The 25113-nt window shown below is 47.8% G+C and overlaps 1 protein-coding gene across 1 annotated transcript; it reads left to right on the forward strand.

Annotated features, from left to right (window-relative positions):
* Window positions 1-10416: 10416 nt before the first annotated feature.
* On the forward strand, window positions 10417-14941 carry LOC135531080 (slit homolog 2 protein-like). The gene is made up of 6 exons (XM_064959202.1): window positions 10417-10568; window positions 11432-11574; window positions 12567-12724; window positions 13611-13824; window positions 14192-14204; window positions 14676-14941. Exons 2-6 carry the CDS (start codon window positions 11434-11436, stop codon window positions 14939-14941), a joined length of 792 nt encoding a protein of 263 aa, XP_064815274.1. The 5' UTR covers window positions 10417-10568; window positions 11432-11433.
* Window positions 14942-25113: the final 10172 nt, after the last annotated feature.

Genomic DNA, 25113 nt, shown 5'->3' on the forward strand with positions numbered 1-25113 from the left:
TTCAGGATAAGGTAGGGGCTGGTTTAGTACCAGTCTGTAGGGGTAGTTAACCTGAGCGTTCAGGATAAAGACAGGGCTGGTTTAGTACCAGTCTGTAGGGGTAGTTAACCTGAACGTTCATGATAAGGTAGGGGCTGGTTTTAGTACCAGTCTGTAGGGGTAGTTAACCTGAACGTTCAGGATAAGGTAGGAGCTGGTTTAGTACCAGTCTGTAGTAGTTAACCTGAACGTTCATGATAAGGTAGGGGCTGGTTTAGTACCAGTCTGTAGGGGTAGTTAACCTGAACGTTCATGATGAGGTAGGGGCTGGTTTAGTACCAGTCTGTAGGGGTAGTTATCCTGAACGTTCAGGATAAGGTAGGGGCTGGTTTAGTACCAGTCTGTAGTAGTTAACCTGAACGTTCATGATAAGGTAGGGGCTGGTTTTAGTACCAGTCTGTAGTAGTTAACCTGAGCGTTCAGGTAAGGTAGAGGCTGGTTTAGTACCAGTCTGTAGGGGTAGTTAACCTGAGCGTTCAGGATAAGGTAGGGGCTGGTTTAGTACCAGTCTGTAGGGTAGTTAACCTGAGCGTTCAGGTAGGGGCTGGTTTGTACCAGTCTGGGGTAGATTAACCTGAGCGTTCAGGATGAGGTAGGGGCTGGTTTAGTACCAGTCTGTAGGGGTAGTTAACCTGACGTTCAGGATAAGGTAGGGGCTGGTTTAGTACCAGTCTGTAGGGGTAGTTAACCTGAACGTTCAGGATAAGGTAGGGGCTGGTTTAGTACCAGTCTGTAGGGGGTAGTTAACCTGAACGTTCATGATGAGGTAGGGGCTGGTTTAGTACCAGTCTGTAGGGGTAGTTAACCTGAACGTTCTGAGGTAGGGGCTGGTTTAGTACCAGTCTGTAGGGTAGTTAACCTGAACGTTCAGGATGAGGTAGGGGCTGGTTTAGTACCAGTCTGTAGGGGTAGTTAACCTGAACGTTCATGATGAGGTAAGGGGCTGGTTTAGTACCAGTCTGTAGGGGTAGTTAACCTGAACGTTCATGATAAGGTAGGGGCTGGTTTAGTACCAGTCTGTAAAGGGGTAGTTAACCTGAACGTTCAGGGATAAGGTAGGGGCTGGTTTAGTACCAGTCTGTTAGTTAACCTACGTTCATGATGAGGTAGGGGCTGGTTTAGTACCTGTAGGGGTAGTTAACCTGAGCGTTCCTGGTTTAGTACCAGTCTGTGAGGGGTAGTTAACCTGAATGATAAGGTAGGGGCTGGTTTAGTACCAGTCTGTAGGGGTAGTTAACCTGAACGTTCATGATAAGGTAGGGGCTGTTTTAGTACCAGTCTGTAGGTAGTTAACCTGAGCGTTCAGGATAAGGTAGGGGCTGGTTTAGTACCAGTCTGTAGGGGTAGTTAACCTGAACGTTCATGATAAGGAGGGGGCTGGTTTAGTACCAGGTAGGGTAGTTAACCTGAACGTCATGATAAGGTAGGGGCTGGTTTAGTACCAGTCTGTAGGGGTAGTTAACCTGAGCGTTCATGATGAGGTAGGGGCTGGTTTAGTACCAGTCTGTAGGGGTAGTTATCCTGAACGTTCAGGATAAGGTAGGGGCTGGTTTAGTACCAGTCTGTAGGGGTAGTTAACCTGAACGTTCATGATGAGGTAGGGGCTGGTTTAGTACCAGTCTGTAGGGGTAGTTAACCTGAACGTTCATGATAAGGTAGGGGCTGGTTTAGTACCAGTCTGTAGGGGTAGTTAACCTGAACGTTCATGATAAGGTAGGGGCTGGTTTAGTACCAGTCTGTAGGGGTAGTTAACCTGAACGTTCATGATGAGGTAGGGGCTGGTTTAGTACCAGTCTGTAGGGGTTGTTAACCTGAACGTTCAGGATAAGGTAGGGGCTGGTTTAGTACCAGTCTGTAGGGGTAGTTAACCTGAACGTTCATGATGAGGTAGGGGCTGGTTTAGTACCAGTCTGTAGGGGTAGTTAACCTGAACGTTCATGATAAGGTAGGGGCTGGTTTAGTACCAGTCTGTAGGGGTAGTTAACCTGAACGTTCATGATGAGGTAGGGGCTGGTTTAGTACCAGTCTGTAGGGGTTGTTAACCTGAACGTTCAGGATGAGGTAGGGGCTGGTTTAGTACCAGTCTGTAGGGGTAGTTATCCTGTAGCACCACCTTGTGGCTCAAATGTAGAACAGAATCAGACATTTAGAACAGAACAAGAGAATGGAACAGAACAGGAGTAGAACAGAATAGAACAGAACAGGAGCAGAACAGAACAGACCAGGAGCAGAACAGGAGCAGAATAGAACAGAACAGGAGCAGAGTAGAACAGACCAGGAGCAGAATAGAACAGAACAGGAGCAGAGTAGAACAGACCAGGAGCAGAACAGGAGCAGAACAGAACAGACCAGGAGCAGAACAGGAGCAGAATAGAACAGAACAGGAGCAGAGTAGAACAGAACAGGAGCAGAGTAGAACAGAACAGGAGCAGAGTAGAACAGAACAGGAGCAGATTAGAACAGAACAGGAGCAGAGTAGAACAGAACAGGAGCAGAGTAGAACAGAACAGGAGCAGAGTAGAACAGAACAGGAGCAGAGTAGAACAGAACAGGAGCAGAGTAGAACAGAACAGGAGCAGAGTAGAACAGAACAGGAGCAGAGTAGAACAGAACAGGAGCAGAGTAGAACAGAACAGGAGCAGAGTAGAACAGAACAGGAGCAGAGTAGAACAGACCAGGAGCAGAGTAGAACAGAACAGGAGCAGAACAGAACAGACCAGGAGCAGAGTAGAACAGAACAGGAGCAGAGTAGAACAGAACAGGAGCAGAGAACAGAACAGAACAGAGCAGAGTAGAACAGAACAGGAGCAGAGTAGAACAGAACAGGAGCAGAGTAGAACAGAACAGGAGCAGAGTAGAACAGAACAGGAGCAGAGTAGAACAGAACAGGAGCAGAGTAGAACAGAACAGGAGCAGAGTAGAACAGACCAGGAGCAGAGTAGAACAGAACAGGAGCAGAACAGAACAGACCAGGAGCAGAGTAGAACAGAACAGGAGCAGAGTAGAACAGAACAGGAGCAGAGTAGAACAGAACAGGAGCAGAGTAGAACAGAACAGGAGCAGAGTAGAACAGAACAGGAGCAGAGTAGAACAGAACAGGAGCAGAGTAGAACAGAACAGGAGCAGAGTAGAACAGAACAGGAGCAGAACAGAACAGACCAGGAGCAGAACAGAACAGACCAGGAGCAGAGTAGAACAGACCAGGAGCAGAACAGAACAGACCAGGAGCAGAACAGGAGCAGAACAGAACAGACCAGGAGCAGAACAGGAGCAGAACAGAACAGACCAGGAGCAGAGTAGAACAGACCAGGAGCAGAACAGAACAGACCAGGAGCAGAGTAGAACAGACCAGGAGCAGAACAGGAGCAGAACAGAACAGACCAGGAGCAGAGTAGAACAGACCAGGAGCAGAACAGAACAGACCAGGAGCAGAACAGAACAGAACAGGAGCAGAACAGAACAGACCAGGAGCAGAACAGAACAGACCAGGAGCAGAGTAGAACAGACCAGGAGCAGAACAGAACAGAACAGGAGCAGAACAGAACAGACCAGGAGCAGAACAGAACAGACCAGGAGCAGAGTAGGACAGAACAGGAGCAGAATAAAACATGTACCCCACACATACAATTATCTGTAAGGTTTGAATTTCAAACACAGATTCAACCACAAAGACCAGGGAGGTTTTCCAATGCCTCACACAGAAGGGCAAGTATTGGTAGATGGGTAAAAAAAAACATTCACTACAAAGATACAGGCGTCCTTCCTAGCTCAGTTGCCGGAGAGGAAGGAAACCACTCAGGAATTTCACCATGAGGCCAATGCTGACTTTAAAACAGTTACAGAGTTTAATGGCTGTGATAGGAGAAAACTGAGGATGGATCTACAACATTGTAGTTACTCCACAATAATAACCTAAATGACAGAGTGAAAAGAAGAAAGCCTGTACAGAATAAAATATATTCCAAAACATGCATCCTGTTTGCAACAAGGCTCGTAAGTAATACTGCAAAAAAAATGGCAAAGAAATAGACTTTTTGTCCAGAATACAAAGTGTTGTGTTTGGGGCAAATCCAATACAACACATCACTGAGTACCGCTCTCCATATTTTCAAGCACAGTGGCTGCGTCATGTTATGGGTATGCTTGTCATCATTGAGAACTGTGGAGTTTGTCGGTATAAAAATGAAACAGAATGGGGCTAAGAACAGGAAAAGACCTCGAGGAAAACCTGGTTCAGTCTGCTTTCCAACAGACACTGGGAGATTAATTCACCTTTCAGCAGGACAACAACCTAAAACACAAGGCCAAATCGACAGTGAATGTTCCTGAGTGGCCGAATTACAGTTTTGACTTAAATCGTATTGAAAATATACGACAAGACTTAAAAATGGCCGTCTAACAACGATCAACAACCAACTTGACAGAGCTTGAAGAATTATGAAAATAAAAAATGGGCAAATGTTGTACAATCCAGGTGTCTTAGAGACGTACCCAGAAAGACTCACAGCTCTTAGAGATGTACCCAGAAAGACTCACAGCTCTGAGAGACGTACCCAGAAAGACTCACAGCTCTGAGAGACGTACCCAGAAAGACTCACAGCTCTTAGAGATGTACCCAGAAAGACTCACAGCTCTGCGAGACGTACCCAGAAAGACTCACAGCTCTGAGAGACGTACCCAGAAAGACTCACAGCTCTGAGAGACGTACCCAGAAAGACTCAACCGCGGTAGTGACTCTTAGAGACTTACCCAGAAAGACTCAACAGCTCTGAGAGACATACCCAGAAAGACTCAACAGCTCTGAGAGACATACCCCAGAAAGACTCAACAACAGTAGTGACTTTTAGAGACGTACCCAGAAAGACTCAACAGCGGTAGTGACTCTTAGAGACTTACCCAGAAAGACTCACAGCTCTTAGAGACGTAACCAGAAAGACTCAACAGCGGTAGTGACTCTAAGACACTTACCCAGAAAGACTCAACAGCGGTACTGACTCTTAGAGACGTACCCAGAAAGACTCACAGCTCTGAGAGACATACCCAGAAAGACTCAACCGCGGTAGTGACTCTTAGAGACTTACCCAGAAAGACTCAACAGCTCTGAGAGACATACCCAGAAAGACTCAACAGCTCTGAGAGACATACCCAGAAAGACTCAACAACAGTAGTGACTTTTAGAGACGTACCCAGAAAGACTCAACAGCGGTAGTGACTCTTAGAGACTTACCCAGAAAGACTCACAGCTCTTAGAGACGTACCCAGAAAGACTCAACAGTGGTACTGACTCTTAGAGACGTACCCAGAAAGACTCACAGCTCTGAGAGACATACCCAGAAAGACTCAACAGCGGTAGTGACTCTTAGAGACGTACCCAGAAAGACTCAACAGCGATAGTGACTCTTAGAGACGTACCCAGAAAGACTCAACAGCGGTAGTGACTCTTAGAGACTTACCCAAGAAGACTCCCAGCTGTAATGCCTCTTAGAGACGTACCCAGAAAGACTCAACAGCGGTAGTGACTCTTAGAGACGTACCCAGAAAGACTCAACAGCGGTAGTGACTCTTAGAGACGTACCCAGAAAGACTCACAGCTCTGAGAGACGTACCCAAGAAGACTCCCAGCTGTAATGCCTCTTAGAGACGTACCCAGAAAGACTCAACAGCGGTAGTGACTCTGAGAGACGTACCCAAGAAGACTCCCAGCTGTAATGGCTCTTAGAGACGTACCCAGAAAGACTCAACAGCAGTAGTGACTCTTAGAGACTTACCCAAGAAGACTCCCAGCTGTAATGACTCTTAGAGACTTACCCAAGAAGACTCCCAGCTGTAATGACTCTTCGAGACTTACCCAAGAAGACTCCCAGCTGTAATGACTCTTAGAGACTTACCCAAGAAGACTCCCAGCTGTAATGACTCTTAGAGATTTAACCAAGAAGACTCCCAGATGTTATCACTGTGATTCTAACTTGGGGGGGGTGAATATTTATCTAATCAATATAATATATTAGTGGGTAATTTTTCCATGAATGTTTTACAAACGTTATAATTTTTCTTCCATTTTCACATTACAGAATATTTTGTGTCAATCTTTTTTTTATTCCACTTTGTAACACAACAACAACAACAAAAGAGTGTAAACTCTTTCTGAAGGCATCTTAGAGTGCTGATCTATGATCAGTTTATCTTGTTTACCTGACAATGAATATGATTACATGGACAGAGGGAGGAACCTGATCCTAGATCAGCCCCTGGTCGTTGTTTTGTTTTGTTTTCAGAGGTCTGTTCTGTGAGTCCCTGATGGTTGTTTTGTTTGTTTTCAGAGGTCTGTTCTGTGAGTCCCTGATGGTTGTTTTGTTTTGTTTGTTTTCAGCGGTCTGTTTTGAGAGTCCCCGATGGTTGTTTTGTTTTGTTTGTTTTCAGCGGTCTGTTCTGTGAGTCCCTGATGGTTGTTTTGTTTTGTTTTCAGTGGTTTGTTCTGTGAGTCCCTGATGGTTGTTTTGTTTTGTTTTGTTTTCAGTGGTTTGTTCTGTGAGTCCCTGATCGTTGTTTTGTTTTGTTTGTTTTCAGCGGTCTGTTCTGTGAGTCCCTGATGGTTGTTTTGTTTTGTTTTCAGTGGTTTGTTCTGTGAGTCCCTGATGGTTGTTTTGTTTGTTTTCAGTGGTTTGTTCTGTGAGTCCCTGACGGTTGTTTTGTTTTGTTTTCAGCGGTCTGTTTTGTGAGTCCCTGATGGTTGTTTTGTTTTGTTTTCAGAGGTCTGTTCTGTGAGTCCCTGATGGTTGTTTTGTTTGTTTTCAGAGGTCTGTTCTGTGAGTCCCTGATGGTTGTTTTGTTTTGTTTTGTTTTCAGCGGTCTGTTCTGTGAGTTCTCTCCTCCCATGGTTCTGCCGCGCACCAGTCCCTGTGACGACCACGAGTGTATGAACGGAGCGCAGTGCGTTGTCGTGGAGACGGACCCCCGCTGTCAGTGTCTCCATGGTTACGAGGGCGAGTGGTGCGAGACGCTAGCCAGTGTCAACTTCGTCAACCGACGGTCTTACCTGCAGCTGCCCTCTAGTCTAATCACACCTGAGACAAACATCACACTACAGGTACACACACACACACACACACACACTACAGGTACACACACTACAGGTACACACACACACACACACTACAGGTACACACACACCACACACACTCACCACACACACAAGCACACACCACACACACACACATACACCACATACACACCACACACCACACACCACACACACCACACATACCACACACATATACCACACACACACACACACACCACACACACACACACACAAACACACACACAACACACACACACACACACACACACTCGTACATACCACACACACACACCACACACACACACATACCATCATCACTTCCTTGACTGACTTATAACTATAAGGGGTGATTAAACATAGGTGTGCGTGCGTGTGTGTGTGTGTGGTGTGTGTGTGTGTGTGTGTGGTATATGTGTGTGGTATGTGTGGTGTGTGTGGTGTGTGCGTGTGTGTGTGTGTGTGTGCGTGCGTGCGTGCGTGTGTTTCTGTGTTTCTGTCAGATTGCTACAGATGAGGACAGTGGTGTGTTGCTGTATAAAGGAGACAAGGACCACATTACCATAGAGTTGTATAGAGGACGTCTCCGTGTCAACTACCACACTGGAACACACCCTGCCTCTGCTATATACAGGTAACACACACACACACCATACCACACACACACACACTGGAACAGACCCTGTCTCTGCTATATACAGGTAACACACACACACACACACACACACACACACACACACCATACCACACTGGAACAAACCCTGCCTCTGCTATATACAGGTAACACACACACACACACCATACCACACACACATTTCATGATTTGGTTGGCTCTAATTGTGTTGCTGTCTCCTCTCTCTCCTCTCTGTCTCTCTCTCTCCTCTCTCTCTGTCTCTCTCTGTCTCTCTCTCTCTCTCTCTCAATTTCAATTTCAATTCAATTCAAGGGGCTTTATTGCCATGGGAAACATGTGTTAACATTGCCAAAGCAAGTGAGGTAGATAATATATAAAGTGAATATGTAAAGTGAAATAAACAATAAAAATTAACAGTAAACATTACACATACAGAAGTTTCAAAACAATAAAGACATTACAAATGTCATATTATATATATATATATATATATATATATATATATACAGTGTTTTTAAAAATGTGCAAATGGTTAAAGGACACAAGATAAAATAAATAAGCATAAATATGGGTTGTATTTCCAATGGTGCGTGTTCTCTCTCTCTCTCTCCTCTCAGTGTGGAGACGGTAAATGATGGTGTGTTCTCTCTCTCTCTCCTCTCAGTGTGGAGACGGTAAATGATGGTGTGTGTTCTCTCTCCTCTCAGTGTGGGAGACGGTAAATGATGGTGTGTGTTTCTCTCTCTCTCTCCTCTCAGGGTGGAGACGGTAAATGATGGTGTGTGTTCTCTCTCCTCTCAGTGTGGAGACGGTATATGATGGTGTGTGTTCTCTCTCTCTCTCCTCTCAGTGTGGAGACGGTAAATGATGGTGTGTGTTCTCTCTCTCTCTCTCCTCTCAGGGTGGAGACGGTAAATGATGGTGTGTGTTCTCTCTCTCTCTCCTCTCAGTGTGGAGACGGTAAATGATGGTGTGTGTTCTCTCTCTCTCTCCTCTCAGTGTGGAGACGGTAAATGATGGTGTGTGTTCTCTCTCTCTCTCCTCTCAGTGTGGAGACGGTAAATGATGGTGTGTGTTCTCTCTCTCTCTCCTCTCAGTGTGGAGACGGTAAATGATGGTGTGTGTTCTCTCTCTCTCTCTCCTCTCAGTGTGGAGACGGTAAATGATGGTGTGTGTTCTCTCTCTCTCTCTCCTCTCAGTGTGGAGACGGTAAATGATGGTGTGTTCTCTCTCTCTCTCTCCTCTCAGTGTGGAGACGGTAAATGATGGTGTGTGTTCTCTCTCTCTCCTCTCAGTGTGGAGACGGTAAATAATGGTGTGTGTTCTCTCTCTCTCCTCTCAGGGTGGAGACGGTAAATGATGGTGTGTGTTCTCTCTCTCTCTCCTCTCAGTGTGGAGACGGTAAATGATGGTGTGTGTTTCTCTCTCTCTCTCCTCTCAGTGTGGAGACGGTAAATGATGGTGTGTGTTCTCTCTCTCTCTCCTCTCAGTGTGGAGACGGTAAATGATGGTGTGTTCTCTCTCTCCTCTCAGTGTGGAGACGGTAAATGATGGTGTGTTCTCTCTCTCTCCTCTCAGTGTGGAGACGGTAAATGATGGTGTGTGTTCTCTCTCTCCTCTCAGTGTGGAGACGGTAAATGATGGTGTGTGTTCTCTCTCTCTCTCTCCTCTCAGTGTGGAGACGGTAAATGATGGTGTGTTCTCTCTCTCCTCTCAGTGTGGAGACGGTAAATGATGGTGTGTTCTCTCTCTCTCCTCTCAGTGTGGAGACGGTAAATGATGGTGTGTTCTCTCTCTCCTCTCAGTGTGGAGACGGTAAATGATGGTGTGTGTTCTCTCTCTCTCCTCTCAGTGTGGAGATGGTAAATGATGGTGTGTTCTCTCTCTCTCTCTCCTCTCAGTGTGGAGACGGTAAATGATGGTGTGTTCTCTCTCTCCTCTCAGTGTGGAGACGGTAAATGATGGTGTGTTCTCTCTCTCTCTCTCCTCTCAGTGTGGAGACGGTAAATGATGGTGTGTTCTCTCTCTCTCTCTCCTCTCAGTGTGGAGATGGTAAATAATGGTGTGTGTTCTCTCTCTCTCCTCTCAGTGTGGAGACGGTAAATGATGGTGTGTGTTCTCTCTCTCCTCTCAGTGTGGAGACGGTAAATGATGGTGTGTGTTCTCTCTCTCTCTCCTCTCAGTGTGGAGACGGTAAATGATGGTGTGTTCTCTCTCTCTCTCCTCTCAGTGTGGAGACGGTAAATGATGGTGTGTTCTCTCTCTCTCTCCTCTCAGTGTGGAGACGGTAAATGATGGTGTGTGTTCTCTCTCTCCTCTCAGTGTGGAGACGGTAAATGATGGTGTGTGTTCTCTCTCTCTCCACTCAGTGTGGAGACGGTAAATGAAGGTGTGTGTTCTCTCTCTCCTCTCAGTGTGGAGACGGTAAATGATGGTGTGTGTCTCTCTCTCTCTCTCCTCTCAGTGTGGAGACGGTAAATGATGGTGTGTGTTCTCTCTCTCTCTCTCCTCTCAGTGTGGAGACGGTAAATGATGGTGTGTGTTCTCTCTCTCTCCTCTCAGTGTGGAGACGGTAAATGATGGTGTGTGTTCTCTCTCTCTCTCCTCTCAGTGTGGAGACGGTAAATGATGGTGTGTGTTCTCTCTCTCTCTCTCCTCTCAGTGTGGAGACTGTAAATGATGGTGTGTTCCATGTGGTAGAGTTGGTGGCATCAGATCAGACTGTGTCTCTGTCTATTGATGGTGGACCAGTCAAGTCTATCAACTCTCTGAGTAAACAGTCAACACTCAGCAGCGATTCTCCTCTATACCTGGGAGGTGCGTTATACACTGTGTGTGTCAGGGAAGAGGGCGTTTCTGGGACATATTGTAGCTCCCTCTCGCTTAGCTATAAAACGTGTTGGTTCCATATGTGAAGTATCATCTCTCTCTGTGTGTTTCTCTTCTTCTCTTTCTTTCTCTGTGTGTCTCTCTTCTTCTCTTTCTCTCTCTGTGTGTCTCTCTTCTTCTCTTTCTCTCTCTGTGTGTCTCTCTTCTTCTCTGTCTTTCTCTGTGTGTTTCTCTTCTTCTCTTTCTCTCTCTGTGTGTCTCTCTTCTTCTCTTTCTCTCTCTGTGTGTCTCTCTTCTCTTTCTCTGTGTGTTTCTCTTCTTCTCTTTCTCTCTCTGTGTGTCTCTTCTTCTCTTTCTTTCTCTGTGTGTCTCTCTTCTTCTCTTTCTACCTCTGTGTGTTTCTCTTCTTCTCTTTCTACCTCTGTGTGTTTCTCTTCTTCTCTTTCTACCTCTCTGTGTGTCTCTCTTCTTCTCTTTCTACCTCTCTGTGTGTCTCTCTTCTTCTCTTTCTACCTCTCTGTGTGTCTCTCTTCTTCTCTTTCTACCTCTCTGTGTCTCTCTCTTCTTCTCTTTCTACCTCTCTGTGTGTTTCTCTTCTTCTCTTTCTACCTCTCTGTGTCTGTCTCTCTACATTCAATTCAATTCAAAGGGCTTTATTGGCATGGGAAACACATGTCAACATTGCCAAAGCAAGTGAAGTAGATAAACAAAAGTGAAATAAACAATAAAATATTAACAGTAAACATTACACTTACACTTACAGAACTCTCTCTCCCTCTAACTCTCTCTCGCTCTCTCTTTCTCTCTCTCTATCTCTGTCTCTTTCTCTCTCTCCCTTTCCCTCTCTCCAGGTATGCCAGATCGTTGGTCAGTCTCTGCAGCGCTGCAGTCTGGAGTTGGGGGGCAGAACGGGACCAGCTTCCATGGCTGTCTCAGGAACCTCTACATCAATGGACAGCTGCAGGATCTCGGGGTCGGGCTGGAGCAGGGACAGGTACAGGACCTGGGGGTCAGACTGGAGCAGGGACAGGACCTGTGGGTCAGGCTGGAGCAGGGACAGGTAGAGGACCTGGGGGTCAGGCTGGAGCAGGGACAGGTAGAGGACCTGGGGGTCAGGCTGGAGCAGGGACAGGTACAGGACCTGGGGGTCAGACTGGAGCAGGGACAGGACCTGTGGGTCAGGCTGGAGCAGGTAGAGGACCTGGGGGTCAGGCTGGAGCAGGGACAGGTACAGGACCTGGGGGTCAGACTGGAGCAGGGACAGGACCTGTGGGTCAGGCTGGAGCAGGGACAGGACCTGTGGGTCAGGCTGGAGCAGGGACAGGACCTGGGGGTCAGACTGGAGCAGGGACAGGTAGAGGACCTGGGGGTCAGGCTGGAGCAGGGACAGGACCTGGGGGTCAGGCTGGAGCAGGGACAGGACCTGGGGGTCAGGCTGGAGCAGGGACAGGACCTGGGGGTCAGGCTGGAGCAGGGACAGGTACAGGACCTGGGGGTTGGGCTGGAGCAGGGACATGTACAGGACCTGGGGGTCAGACTGGAGCAGGGACAGGTACAGGACCTGGGGGTCAGGCTGGAGCAGGGACAGGACCTGGAGGTCAGGCTGGAGCAGGGACAGGACCTGGGGGTCAGGCTGGAGCAGGGACAGGACCTGGGGGTCAGGCTGGAGCAGGGACAGGTACAGGACCTGGGGGTCAGACTGGAGCAGGGACAGGACCTGGGGGTCAGACTGGAGCAGGGACAGGACCTGGAGGTCAGGCTGGAGCAGGGACAGGACCTGGGGGTCAGACTGGAGCAGGGACAGGACCTGGAGGTCAGACTGGAGCAGGGACAGGACCTGGAGGTCAGACTGGAGCAGGGACAGGACCTGGGGGTCAGACTGTTCCACCTCTAAACTGAACCCTGTTGTGTTTCCCAGACTGGCGTTGAGGCGGGATGCCAGCCATGCTGTTCCACCTCTAAACTGAACCCTGTTGTGTTTCCCAGACTGGCGTTGAGGCGGGATGCCAGCCATGCCAGGCAGGGGTGTGCGGCCAGGGTGAGTGCCACCCAACCGGTCAGAGAGATTTCTCCTGTACCTGCCGCCCTGGGTGGACCGGAGACCATTGTCAGGACCAGGTCAACAACCCCTGTGATGGGAACAAGTCAGTGGACTGGGGAGGGGGTGAGGGGAGGGGTGAGGGGAGGGGGTGAGGGGAGGGGGTGAGGGGGGAGGGTGAGGGGAGGGGTGAGGGGGGAGGGGTGAGGGGAGGGGTGAGAGGGGAGGGTGAGGGGTGAGGGGAGGGGTGAGGGGGTGAGGGGAGGGGTGAGGGGAGGGGGGAGGGGTGAGGGGAGGGTGAGGTGAGGGGTGAGGTGAGGGGATGGGGTGAGGGGATGGGGGGAGGGGTGAGGGGTGCTGTTTGGTTGTATTGATTGGGATTTCGATCCATTTAAATTGTATTTCCCCTCTGCCTCCCCCTTCTCTCTCTCTCTGTCCTTCCTCTCCCTCCCCCTTCTCTCTCTCCCTCCCCATTCTCACTCTCCTCCCCATCGCTCTCTCCCTCCCCCATCTCTCCTTCTCTCTCCCTCCCCCATCACTCTCTCTCTCCGTCCTCTCCCTCCCCCATCTCTCTCTCTCCGTCCTCCCTCCCCCCATCTCTCTCTCTCTCTCTGTCCTCTCCCTCCCCCATCTCTCTCCATCCTCTCACTCCCCCTTCTCTCTCTCCCTCCCCCTTCTCTCTCTCCCTCCCCCATCTCTCTCTCCATCCTCTCCCTCCCCCTTCTCTCTCCCTCCCCCATCTCTCTCTCTCTCCCTCCCCATCTCTCTCTCTCCCTCCCCCATCACTCTCTCCCTCCCCCATCTCTCTCTCCCTCCCCCATCTCTCTCTCTCTCCCTCCCCCATCACTCTCTCCCTCCCCTTCTCTCTCCCTCCCCATCTTTCTCTATCTCTCTGCCCTCTCCCTCCCCCTTCTCTCTCTCTCCCTCCTCTCCCTCCCCTTCTCTCTCTCCCTCCCCATCTCTCTCTCCATCCTCTCCCTCTCTTCCTGCAGGTGTATCCATGGTTCATGTCTTCCTATCAATTCCTACTCCTACTCCTGTCGCTGCCAGCTAGGATTCCTCGGGGTGCTGTGTGACGAGGCAGACCAGGAAGTGCTGGACCCCTGTCAGCTGACCAGATGTAAACATGGGAAATGTAGGCTGTCTGGCCTGGGCAAGGCCTACTGTCAATGTAACCCAGGATACACGGGGACGCCTGCGACAGAGGTGAGGGGGGAGGGGGGGGAGAGACATCGGTCTCATCTGGCCACTGTCTGTCTGTTTATCTGTCTGTCTGCTCTAACTCTCTGCTGTCTGTCTGCTCTAACTCTCTGCTGTCTGTCTGTTCATCTGTCTGTCTGCTCTAACTCTCTGCTGTCTGTCTGTTCATCTGTCTGTCTGCTCTAACTCTCTGCTGTCTGTCTGTGTGTCTGTCTGCTCTAACTCTCTGCTGTCTGTCTGTGTGTCTGTCTGTCTGCTCTAACTCTCTGCTGTCTGACTGTTAGTGTTTTAACTGTCTGTCTGCTCTAACTTTATGCTGTCTGTCTGTGTGTCTGTCTGCTCCAGCCTCCTCTGATCCACCGCCCCCCGGCAGAGGGGTCACCCAGGTGAGATTCTCAGGGTCAGAGGTCAGAGGTCAGCCCTCTCTGCCCCGCCACCCCCTCTCCTTAACCCATCCTCCTCCACAGCCAATCACATTGGAGACCTTCCGTTCCACATGAGCTTGTTTCAACCTCAGCCACCCGAATCCTCTGCTCTCTCCTTTCACACTCTCCCTCCCTCCCTCCCTCCCTCCCTCCCTCCCTCCTTCCTTCATCAATCCACACCTCTCATCCCTCTCTCTCTCTCCCTCCCTCCATCCATCCGTCCACACCTCCTCTCATCCCTCTCTCTCTCTCCCTCCCTCCATCCATCCATCCGTCCACACCTCCTCTCATCTCTCTCCCTCTCTGTCATCTATTCCTCTAACTACCGCCCCTCTCTTTCTAAACCCTTCTCTCTCCTCTCTCTCTCCGTCTCTCTAAATCTCTCTCCTCTCTCTCTCTCTCTAAGCCCTTCTTCTCTCTCTTCCCCTGTAGAGGTGGTCTGTCGAGGGGAACGGCTCCGAGCTGTCTACCAGCTCCAGAGGGGCTATTCGGCGTGTGAAACCCAGGAGAAGGTCTCCCGTCTAGAGTGCCGCGGCTCCTGTCCGGAGGGGGCTGAAGGGGGGGGCGGGAGCGGCTGCTGCTCCCCTTTACGTTCCAAACGCAGGAAATACACCTTCCACTGCACCGACGGCTCCTCCTTCGTACAGGAAGTGGAGAAGGTGGTGAAGTGCGGCTGTACAAAGTGTCCTCCCTCGTAAAACGTCCCCCCTTTACCCTGGGATGAAAGGTTCCGCCTCCTGTCTTTCTCTGGAAGGAAACCTCATCCCTCTCTCCTCCTCAGACCTCATCCCTCTCTCCTCCTCAGACCTCATCCCTCTCTCCTCCTCAGACCTCATCCCTCTCTCCTCATCCGACCTCATCCCTCTCTCCTCCTCAGACCTCATCCCTCTCTCCTCCTCAAACCTCATCCCTCTATCCTCCCCCTCCGACTTCATCCCCTTCCCCCTCTCCTCCTCCGACCTCATCCCCTCTCCTCTTCCTCTGACCTCATCCTCCTCTCCTCCTCCTCTGACCTCATCCTCCTCTCCTCCTCTGACCTTATCCCCCTCCCCCTCTCCTCCTCCGACCTCATCCTCCTCTCCTCTTCCTCCGACCTCACCCCCCTCCCCTTCTCCTTATCCAACCTTATCCCCGTCTCCTCCTCCGACCTCATCCCCCTCTCCTCCGACCTCATCCCCTTCTCCTCCTCCGAACTCATCCCCCTCTCCTCCTCCTCTGACCTTATCCCCCTCCCCTCTCCTCCGACCTCATCCAACTCCCCCTCTCGTCCTCCGACCTCATCCCCCTCTCCTCCTCCTCCCCCTCTCCTCCTCCGACCTCATCCCCCTCTCCTCCTCCCACCTCATCCCCTTTTCAATCTCTGACCTCATCCCTCTCTCCTCCTCCTCCGAACACATCCCCCTCTCCTCCTCCTCTGACCTTATCCCCCTCCCCTCTCCTCCGACCTCATCCAACTCCCCCTCTCGTCCTCCGACCTCATCCCCCTCTCCTCCTCCTCCGATCTCATCCCTCTTCTTTTTGTAAACCCCCCAAAAGTCAAGACGAAACAAAGAAAAACTACAACAACAAAAATATAGCCAGCTGGACTGTTCACTGCCTCAGAGGAGATGTTGAATTATATTGTAAAATACAAAAAAAAAAGACTTATTTTTATTATCAAGTGGAGAAAAAAGACTTAAAAACTCAAGACTCTGTTCCTTCTTTTTCGTTTTGGCACGGTGACTCATGATGACGAGCGGTGTTCCCACTGACGGACGACCACTTCCTGTTGCGTACTTCCTGTTTCCCGTGTTTCGTATGAGTCCCTCTATTAACCGTAGTACCACACACTCACCACCGGGTGGAGGTGTTCTGGTCTCAGGTCAGGGGGGAGACGGAGGGAACCCTTTCACGTAGATGGTGTAGTTTTGTTAAGGTAATAATTAGGTTAAACCCCTTAGCCCCATGCCTCCTCTCCTCTCCTGTGACAACCTGTCTGACCCATGTACCTGCCTGACTCTTTTAATATATATTAATTTATATTTGTCTCTCTTATTTTTGTATTAAAGGCAGTGAAAGATTGACTAGATTGACTAACAACATATCGTGTCCGATGGGGGGGGGGGTTGGAGAGGAGTCTTGTTGTTTTCACCACTGAGTAAAACTATCGTGTTTTAATTATTTTTTTGGCCAGAAGACTTAGTTACATTTTAATCTTTACAAAAATGTGACGTTGTGATTGAGGACATTGTTGTGTTTTTCTGTGACCATGTTCTCTCAGACTTTTTGTATTGTGCCATGATGAGGAGTAATAAGAAGTGTATAGTTCATTTATCTGACGTTCATTACATCACCTGATCCTAGACATGTTGATAGTGTAGATTACACCACCTGATCCTAGACATGTTGATAGTGTAGATTACACCACCACCTGATCCTAGACATGTTGATGGTGTAGATTACACCACCACCTGATCCTAGACATGTTGATAGTGTAGATTACACCACCTGATCCTAGACATGTTGATGGTGTAGATTACACCACCACCTGATCCTAGACATGTTGATAGTGTAGATTACATCACCACCTGATCCTAGACATGTTGATAGTGTAGATTACACCACCACCTGATCCTAGACATGTTGATAGTGTAGATTACACCACCTGATCCTAGACATGTTGATGGTTTAGATTACACCACCTGATCCTAGACATGTTGATGGTGTAGATTACAACACCACCTGATCCTAGACATGTTGATGGTGTAGATTACATCACCACCTGATCCTAGACATGTTGATAGTGTAGATTACACCACCTGATCCTAGACATGTTGATGGTTTAGATTACACCACCTGATCCTAGACATGTTGATGGTGTAGATTACAACACCACCTGATCCTAGACATGTTGATAGTGTAGATTACAACACCACCTGATCCTAGACATGTTGATAGTGTAGATTACACCACCACCTGATCCTAGACATGTTGATGGTGTAGATTACAACACCACCTGATCCTAGACATGTTGATAGTGTAGATTACAACACCACCTGATCCTAGACATGTTGATGGTTTAGATTACACCACCTGATCCTAGACATGTTGATGGTGTAGATTACAACACCACCTGATCCTAGACATGTTGATAGTGTAGATTACACCACCTGATCCTAGACATGTTGATAGTGTAGATTACAACACCACCTGATCCTAGACATGTTGATAGTGTAGATTACAACACCACCTGATCCTAGACATGTTGATAGTGTAGATTACAACACCACCTGATCCTAGACATGTTGATGGTGTAGATTACACCACCACCTGATCCTAGACATGATGGTGTAGATTACACCACCTGATCCTAGACATGTTGATGGTGTAGATTACAACACCACCTGATCCTAGACATGTTGATAGTGTAGATTACACCACCACCTGATCCTAGACATGATGGTGTAGATTACACCACCTGATCCTAGACATGTTGATAGTGTAGATTACACCACCACCTGATCCTAGACATGTTGATGGTGTAGATTACATCACCACCTGATCCTAGACATGTTGATAGTGTAGATTACACCACCTGATCCTAGACATGTTGATGGTGTAGATTACAACACCACCTGATCCTAGACATGTTGATGGTGTAGATTACACCACCACCTGATCCTAGACATGTTGATGGTGTAGATTACAACACCACCTGATCCTAGACATGTTGATGGTGTAGATTACACCACCACCTGATCCTAGACATGTTGATAGTGTAGATTACAACACCACCTGACCCTAGACATGTTGATGGTGTAGATTACATCACCTGATCCTAGACATGTTGATAGTGTAGATTACACCACCACCTGATCCTAGACATGTTGATGGTGTAGATTACATCACCACCTGATCCTAGACATGTTGATAGTGTAGATTACACCACCACCTGATCCTAGACATGTTGATAGTGTAGATTACATCACCACCTGATCCTAGACATGTTGATGGTGTAGATTACACCACCACCTGATCCTAGACATGTTGATGGTGTAGATTACACCACCTGACCCTAGACATGTTGATGGTGTAGATTACACCACCACCTGATCCTAGACATGTTGATGGTGTAGATTACACCACCACCTGATCCTAGACATGTTGATGGTGTAGATTACACCACCTGACCCTAGACATGTTGATGGTGTAGATTACACCACCTGATCCTAGACATGTTGATGGTGTAGATTACACCACCTGATCCTAGACATGTTGATAGTGTAGATTACAACACCACCTGATCCTAGACATGTTGATAGTGTAGATTACACCACCTGATCCTAGACATGTTGATGGTGTAGATTACAACACCACCTGATCCTAGACATGTTGATAGTGTAGATTACACCACCACCTGATCCTAGACATGTTGATAGTGTAGATTACACCACCACCTGATCCTAGACATGTTGATAGTGTAGATTACACCACCACCTGATCCTAGACATGTTGATAGTGTAGATTACACCACCACCTGATCCTAGACATGTTGATGGTGTAGATTACAACACCACCTGATCCTAGACATGTTGATGGTGTAGATTACAACACCACCTGATCCTAGACATGTTGATAGTGTAGATTACACCACCACCTGATCCTAGACATGTTGATAGTGTAGATTACAACACCTGATCCTAGACATGTTGATAGTGTAGATTACACCACCTGATCCTAGACATGTTGATAGTGTAGATTACACCACCTGATCCTAGACATGTTGATAGTGTAGTTTACAACACCACCTGATCCTAGACATGTTGATGGTGTAGATTACAACACCACCTGATCCTAGACATGTTGATAGTGTAGTTTACAACACCACCTGATCCTAGACATGTTGATGGTGTAGATTACAACACCACCTGATCCTAGACATGTTGATAGTGTAGATTACACCACCTGATCCTAGACATGTTGATAGTGTAGATTACACCACCTGATCCTAGACATGTTGATAGTGTAGATTACAACACCACCTGATCCTAGACATGTTGATAGTGTAGATTACAACACCACCTGATCCTAGACATGTTGATGGTGTAGATTACAACACCACCTGATCCTAGACATGTTGATAGTGTGGATTACAACACCACCTGATCCTAGACATGTTGATAGTGTAGATTACACCACCTGATCCTAGACATGTTGATGGTGTAGATTACAACACCACCTGATCCTAGACATGTTGATGGTGTAGATTACACCACCTGATCCTAGACATGTTGATGGTGTAGATTACACCACCACCTGATCCTAGACATGTTGGTGTAGATTACACCACCTGATCCTAGACATGTTGATAGTGTAGATTACACCACCTGATCCTAGACATGTTGATAGTGTAGATTACAACACCACCTGATCCTAGACATGTTGTTGGTGTAGATTACATCACCACCTGATCCTAGACATGTTGATGGTGTAGATTACACCACCTGATCCTAGACATGTTGATGGTGTAGATTACAACACCACCTGATCCTAGACATGTTGATGGTGTAGATTACACCACCTGATCCTAGACATGTTGATAGTGTAGATTACAACACCACCTGATCCTAGACATGTTGGTGTAGATTACACCACCTGATCCTAGACATGTTGATGGTGTAGATTACAACACCTGATCCTAGACATGTTGATGGTGTAGATTACACCACCTGATCCTAGACATGTTGATGGTGTAGATTACACCACCTGATCCTAGACATGTTGGTGTAGATTACACCACCTGATCCTAGACATGTTGATGGTGTAGATTACAACACCTGATCCTAGACATGTTGATGGTGTAGATTACACCACCTGATCCTAGACATGTTGATGGTGTAGATTACACCACCTGATCCTAGACATGTTGGTGTAGATTACACCACCTGATCCTAGACATGTTGATGGTGTAGATTACACCACCACCTGATCCTAGACATGTTGATAGTGTAGATTACACCACCTGATCCTAGACATGTTGATAGTGTAGATTACACCACCTGATCCTAGACATGTTGATAGTGTAGATTACAACACCTGATCCTAGACATGTTGATAGTGTAGTTTACACCACCTGATCCTAGAACCATATTTCTGCTTATAAATAATACTGTGACCTTTTTTCTAAGTGAAACTACTTCCTGATGTTACTATGACGATGTTTAACGTGTTGCTGCTAAGGTTTTGTACCGTAGACTTGGATCCAGATGGATCGCAGTTCTTCCTGTCCCTCAGTAGGGACTTCCTCCTTGTGTAACAGATAAATATGTCCCCCCCTCTTCCTCTGTGCGTTGTGCTTTATCCCCGAGACTAATGTCAGTTCCTGACTGGTGTTTGTTCATTAAAACAACAATATTTACCTCCAGACTCAGCATGTTACTTTCTTTACAAAATGTTTACCCCTGGACTACACTAGACTATTGGGACGCAGCCCTCGACTACACTAGAGACTATTGGGACTCACCCTTAGACTACACTAGAGACTATTGGGACTCACCCTTAGACTACACTAGAGACTATTGGGACGCAGCCCTCGACTACACTAGAGACTATTGGGACGCAACCCTCGACTACACTAAAGACTATTGGGACTCACCCTTAGACTACACTAGACTATTGGGACGCAGCCCTAGACTATACTAGAGACTATTGGGACTCACCCTTAGACTACACTAGACTATTGGGACGCAGCCCTCGACTACACTAGAGACTATTGGTACTCACCCTTAGACAACACTAGAGACTATTGGGACTCACCCTTAGACTACACTAGACTATTGGGACGCAGCCCTAGACTATACTAGAGACTATTGGGACGCAGCCCTAGACTACACTAGAGACTATTGGGACTCACCCTTAGACTACACTAGACTATTGGGACGCAACCCTCGACTACACTAAAGACTATTGGGACTCACCCTTAGACTACACTAGACTATTGGGACGCAGCCCTCGACTACACTAGAGACTATTGGTACTCACCCTTAGACAACACTAGAGACTATTGGGACTCACCCTTAGACTACACTAGACTATTGGGACGCAGCCCTAGACTATACTAGAGACTATTGGGACGCAGCCCTAGACTACACTAGAGACTATTGGGACTCACCCTTAGACTACACTAGACTATTGGGATGCAGCCCTAGACTACACTAGAGACTATTGGGACGCAACCCTCGACTACACTAAAGACTATTGGGACTCACCCTTAGACTACACTAGACTATTGGGACGCAGCCCTTGACTACACTAGAGACTATTGGTACTCACCCTTAGACAACACTAGAGACTATTGGGACTCACCCTTAGACTACACTAGACTATTGGGACGCAGCCCTAGACTATACTAGAGACTATTGGGACGCAGCCCTAGACTACACTAGAGACTATTGGGACTCACCCTTAGACTACACTAGACTATTGGGATGCAGCCCTAGACTACACTAGACTATAGAGACACACCCCTAGACTTCACTAGACTATTGGGACTCGCCCCTAGACTACACTATGGAGACTACTGAGACTCACCCCTAGACTACACTATAGAGACTCACCCCTAGACTACACTAGAGACTAATGAGACTCACCCCTAGACTACACTATAGAGACTCACCCCTAGACTAAACCAGACTAATGAGACTCACCCTGAGACTACACTATTGAGACTCATCCCTAGACTAAACCAGACTAATGAGACTCACCCCGAGACTACACTAGACTATTGGGACTCACCCCTAGACTACACTAGAGACTAATGAGACTCACCCCTAGACTACACTAGGGACTATTGAGACTCACCCCTAGACTACACTAGGGACTAATGAGACTCACCCCTAGACTACACTAGAGACTAATGAGACTCACCCCTAGACTAAACTAGGGACTCGCCCCTTGACTACGCAGACAAAGAAAAACACGTTTTAAATCAACATGTAACCAGATCAATAAGTTAATGGATGGATGTTTGGTAAAAAAAAAAAAATAGACCTATTTTTCCACAGGTAAAGTCCGGTGCTCAGTCCCATCTCCTCCTTGATCCGGAAACCCATACATTGTTAGAGGATTGTGTCAATTCATTAGTAGGCAAGCATCCTCGATAGCCTCCTTTTGGCGAGGAATCACACATGTATCCTTCCACAGAAGACAGTCCTCCCCTCCTCGATAGCCTCCTTTTGGCGAGGAATCACACGTGTATCCTTCCACAGAAGACAGTCCTCCCCTCTTTAATAGCCTCCATTTGGCGAGGAATCACACATGTATCCTTCCACAGAAGACAGTCCTCCCCTCTTCGATAGCCTCCATTTGGCGAGGAATCACACAAGTATCCTTCCACAGAAGACAGTCCTCCCTTCTTCGATAGCCCCCATTTGGCGAGGAATCACACATGTATCCTTCCACAGAAGACAGTCCTCCCCTCTTTAATAGCCTCCATTTGGCGAGGAATCACACATGTATCCTTCCACAGAAGACAGTCCTCCCTTCTTCGATAGCCCCCATTTGGCGAGGAATCACACGTGTATCCTTCCACAGAAGACAGTCCTCCCTCTTCGATAGCCCCCATTTGGCGAGGAATCACACGTGTATCCTTCCACAGAAGACAGTCCTCCCCTCTTCGATAGCCCCCATTTGGCGAGGAATCACACATGTATCCTTCCACAGAAGACAGTCCTCCCCTCTTCGATAGCCCCCATTTGGCGAGGAATCACACATGTATCCTTCCACAGAAGACAGTCCTCCCCTCTTTAATAGCCTCCATTTGGCGAGGAATCACACATGTATCCTTCCACAGAAGACAGTCCTCCCCTCTTCGATAGCCCCCATTTGGCTAGGAATCACACGTGTATCCTTCCACAGAAGACTTTTGATATCTGTCACATCCCCTTTGAATCAGCTGTTGTATTGTGGGAGGGGAAAAAAAGCACAAGGACACATTTAAAAACAATATGCTACTTCTCCTTTATCTAGAAAAATGTCTTGTTCAACTAACTTCATTTGTTTTGACCACCCCCAAAAGAAAGAGCTTCTCATTTCATACAAGCACATTTTCGCGGCCTCTCCTTGATTACCTTTGACCTTATTCCAAAGGAGGTCAGAGAGGACGCAGGAGTCGAACACAAACCAATAGAGAAAAAGCTTTGGTCAAATATCTCTGCCCAAAAAACGGTTGTCATCCTCCATTTTAAGAAACACACCGACTGTAGATAAAAGTCGAGGGGCCGTGTTGGAGAGCGTCAAGCCAACTGACTGTTCTACGAATCATCATAAACAACCACTCTTTATTATTTCTAGATCAGTAAGTCAGTGACAATTTACCCATGGTGCACTGCGGTTTCGATCCTCTCGGTGCATCTGCAACAGCCGAAAGTAGGACACTATAACGTGGTTTTCTAAGAGCAAGAATCAGATCAACATGGCAGTCGTCAATAAACATGTATCTAAACTCCCATATATCAAAATCAGGATGCTAATATAATGAGTACACATTGTACAATCACTTAGCGAGAGAGAGCCTCAAATATTACATTTGTTTGTATATATCAACTTTGTACACATAAATGCCGGCAAATTGGTTCCCGTTTTAAGTCAAATCAAATGATGTGCCTTCTTCACCACGCCGTCTGTGTGGGTGGACCATTTCAGTTTTTCTATGATATATATGCCGAGGAACTGAAAACATTCCACCCTCTCTACTACTGTCCCGTCGATGTGGATGGGGGGGGCCTTGTCCACAACCACACTCCGAGGGCCCTCACCTCCTCCCTGAAGGCCGTCTCGTCGTTGTTGGTAATCAAGCCTACCACTGTAATGTCGTCTGCAAACTTGATGATTGAGTCAGAGGCGTGCATTGGCCACGCAGTCATGGAACAGGGAGTACAGGAGAGGGCTGAGAACGCACCCTTGTGGGGCCCCAGTGTTGAGGATCAGCGGAGCGGAGATGGCCCACCTGGGGGCGGCCCGTCAGAAAGTCCAGAACCCAGTTGCACAGGGCGGGGTCGAGACCCATGGTCTCGAGATTAATGATGAGCTTGGAGGGTACTATGGTGTTGAATGCTGAGCTCTTACATAGGTAGTCCTCTTGTCCAGATGGGATAGGGCAGTGTGACGGCGTTGCGTCATCAGTGGACCTATTGAGGCGGTAAGCAAATTGGAGTGGGTCAAGTAGGGTGAAGGTTATATGATCCTTGACGAGTCATGATGACAGAAGTGAGTGCTACGGGGCGTTAGTCATTTCGTTCAGATACCTTTGCTTTCTTGGGTACAGGAACAATGGTGGACATCTTGAAGCATGTGGGGACTGCAGACTGGGATAGGGAGCGATTGAATATGTCCGTAAACACACCAGCTGCTCGCTTCTGGGCCGGGGCTTTGCAAGGGTTAACACGTTTAAATGTTTTACTCACGTTGGCCACGAGAAGGAGAGTCTGCAGGTTTTTGTAGCGGGCCGTGTCAGTGGCACTATTGTCCTCAAAGCGAGCAAAGAAGTTGTTTAATTCGTCTGGGAGCAAGATGTCCATGACGGGGCTGGTTTTCTTCTTGTAGTCCGTGATTGACTACTTAGACCCTGCCACATACCTCTTGTGTCTGAGCCGTTGAATTGCGACTCTACTTTGTCTCTATACTGACGCTTAGCTTGTTTGATTGCCTTGCGGAAGGAATAGCTGCACTGCTTCTATTCGGCCATGTTTCCAGTCGCCTTGCCATGATAAAAAGCAATGGTTGGCGCTTTCAGTTTTGCGCAAATGATGCCATCAATCCGCGGTTTCTTGTTAGGGAAAGGTTTTAATAGTCACAGTGGGTAATGACATCTCCTATACACTTCCTGTTGAAC

The sequence above is a fragment of the Oncorhynchus masou genome, unplaced genomic scaffold (genome assembly GCF_036934945.1).
Source record: "Oncorhynchus masou masou isolate Uvic2021 unplaced genomic scaffold, UVic_Omas_1.1 unplaced_scaffold_1508, whole genome shotgun sequence".
NCBI lineage: Eukaryota > Metazoa > Chordata > Actinopteri > Salmoniformes > Salmonidae > Oncorhynchus > Oncorhynchus masou.

What these genes read in the sequence shown, in the direction of transcription:
- LOC135531080 (XM_064959202.1), top strand. Translation starts at nt 11,434, where the DNA reads ATGCCAGATCGTTGGTCAGTCTCTGCAGCGCTGCAGTCTGGAGTTGGG. An exon ending in TCGGGCTGGAGCAGGGACAG is followed by an intron (nt 11,575 to 12,566) that starts GTACAGGACCTG and finishes TGTGTTTCCCAG; the next exon opens with ACTGGCGTTGAGGCGGGATG. An exon ending in AACCCCTGTGATGGGAACAA is followed by an intron (nt 12,725 to 13,610) that starts GTCAGTGGACTG and finishes CTCTTCCTGCAG; the next exon opens with GTGTATCCATGGTTCATGTC.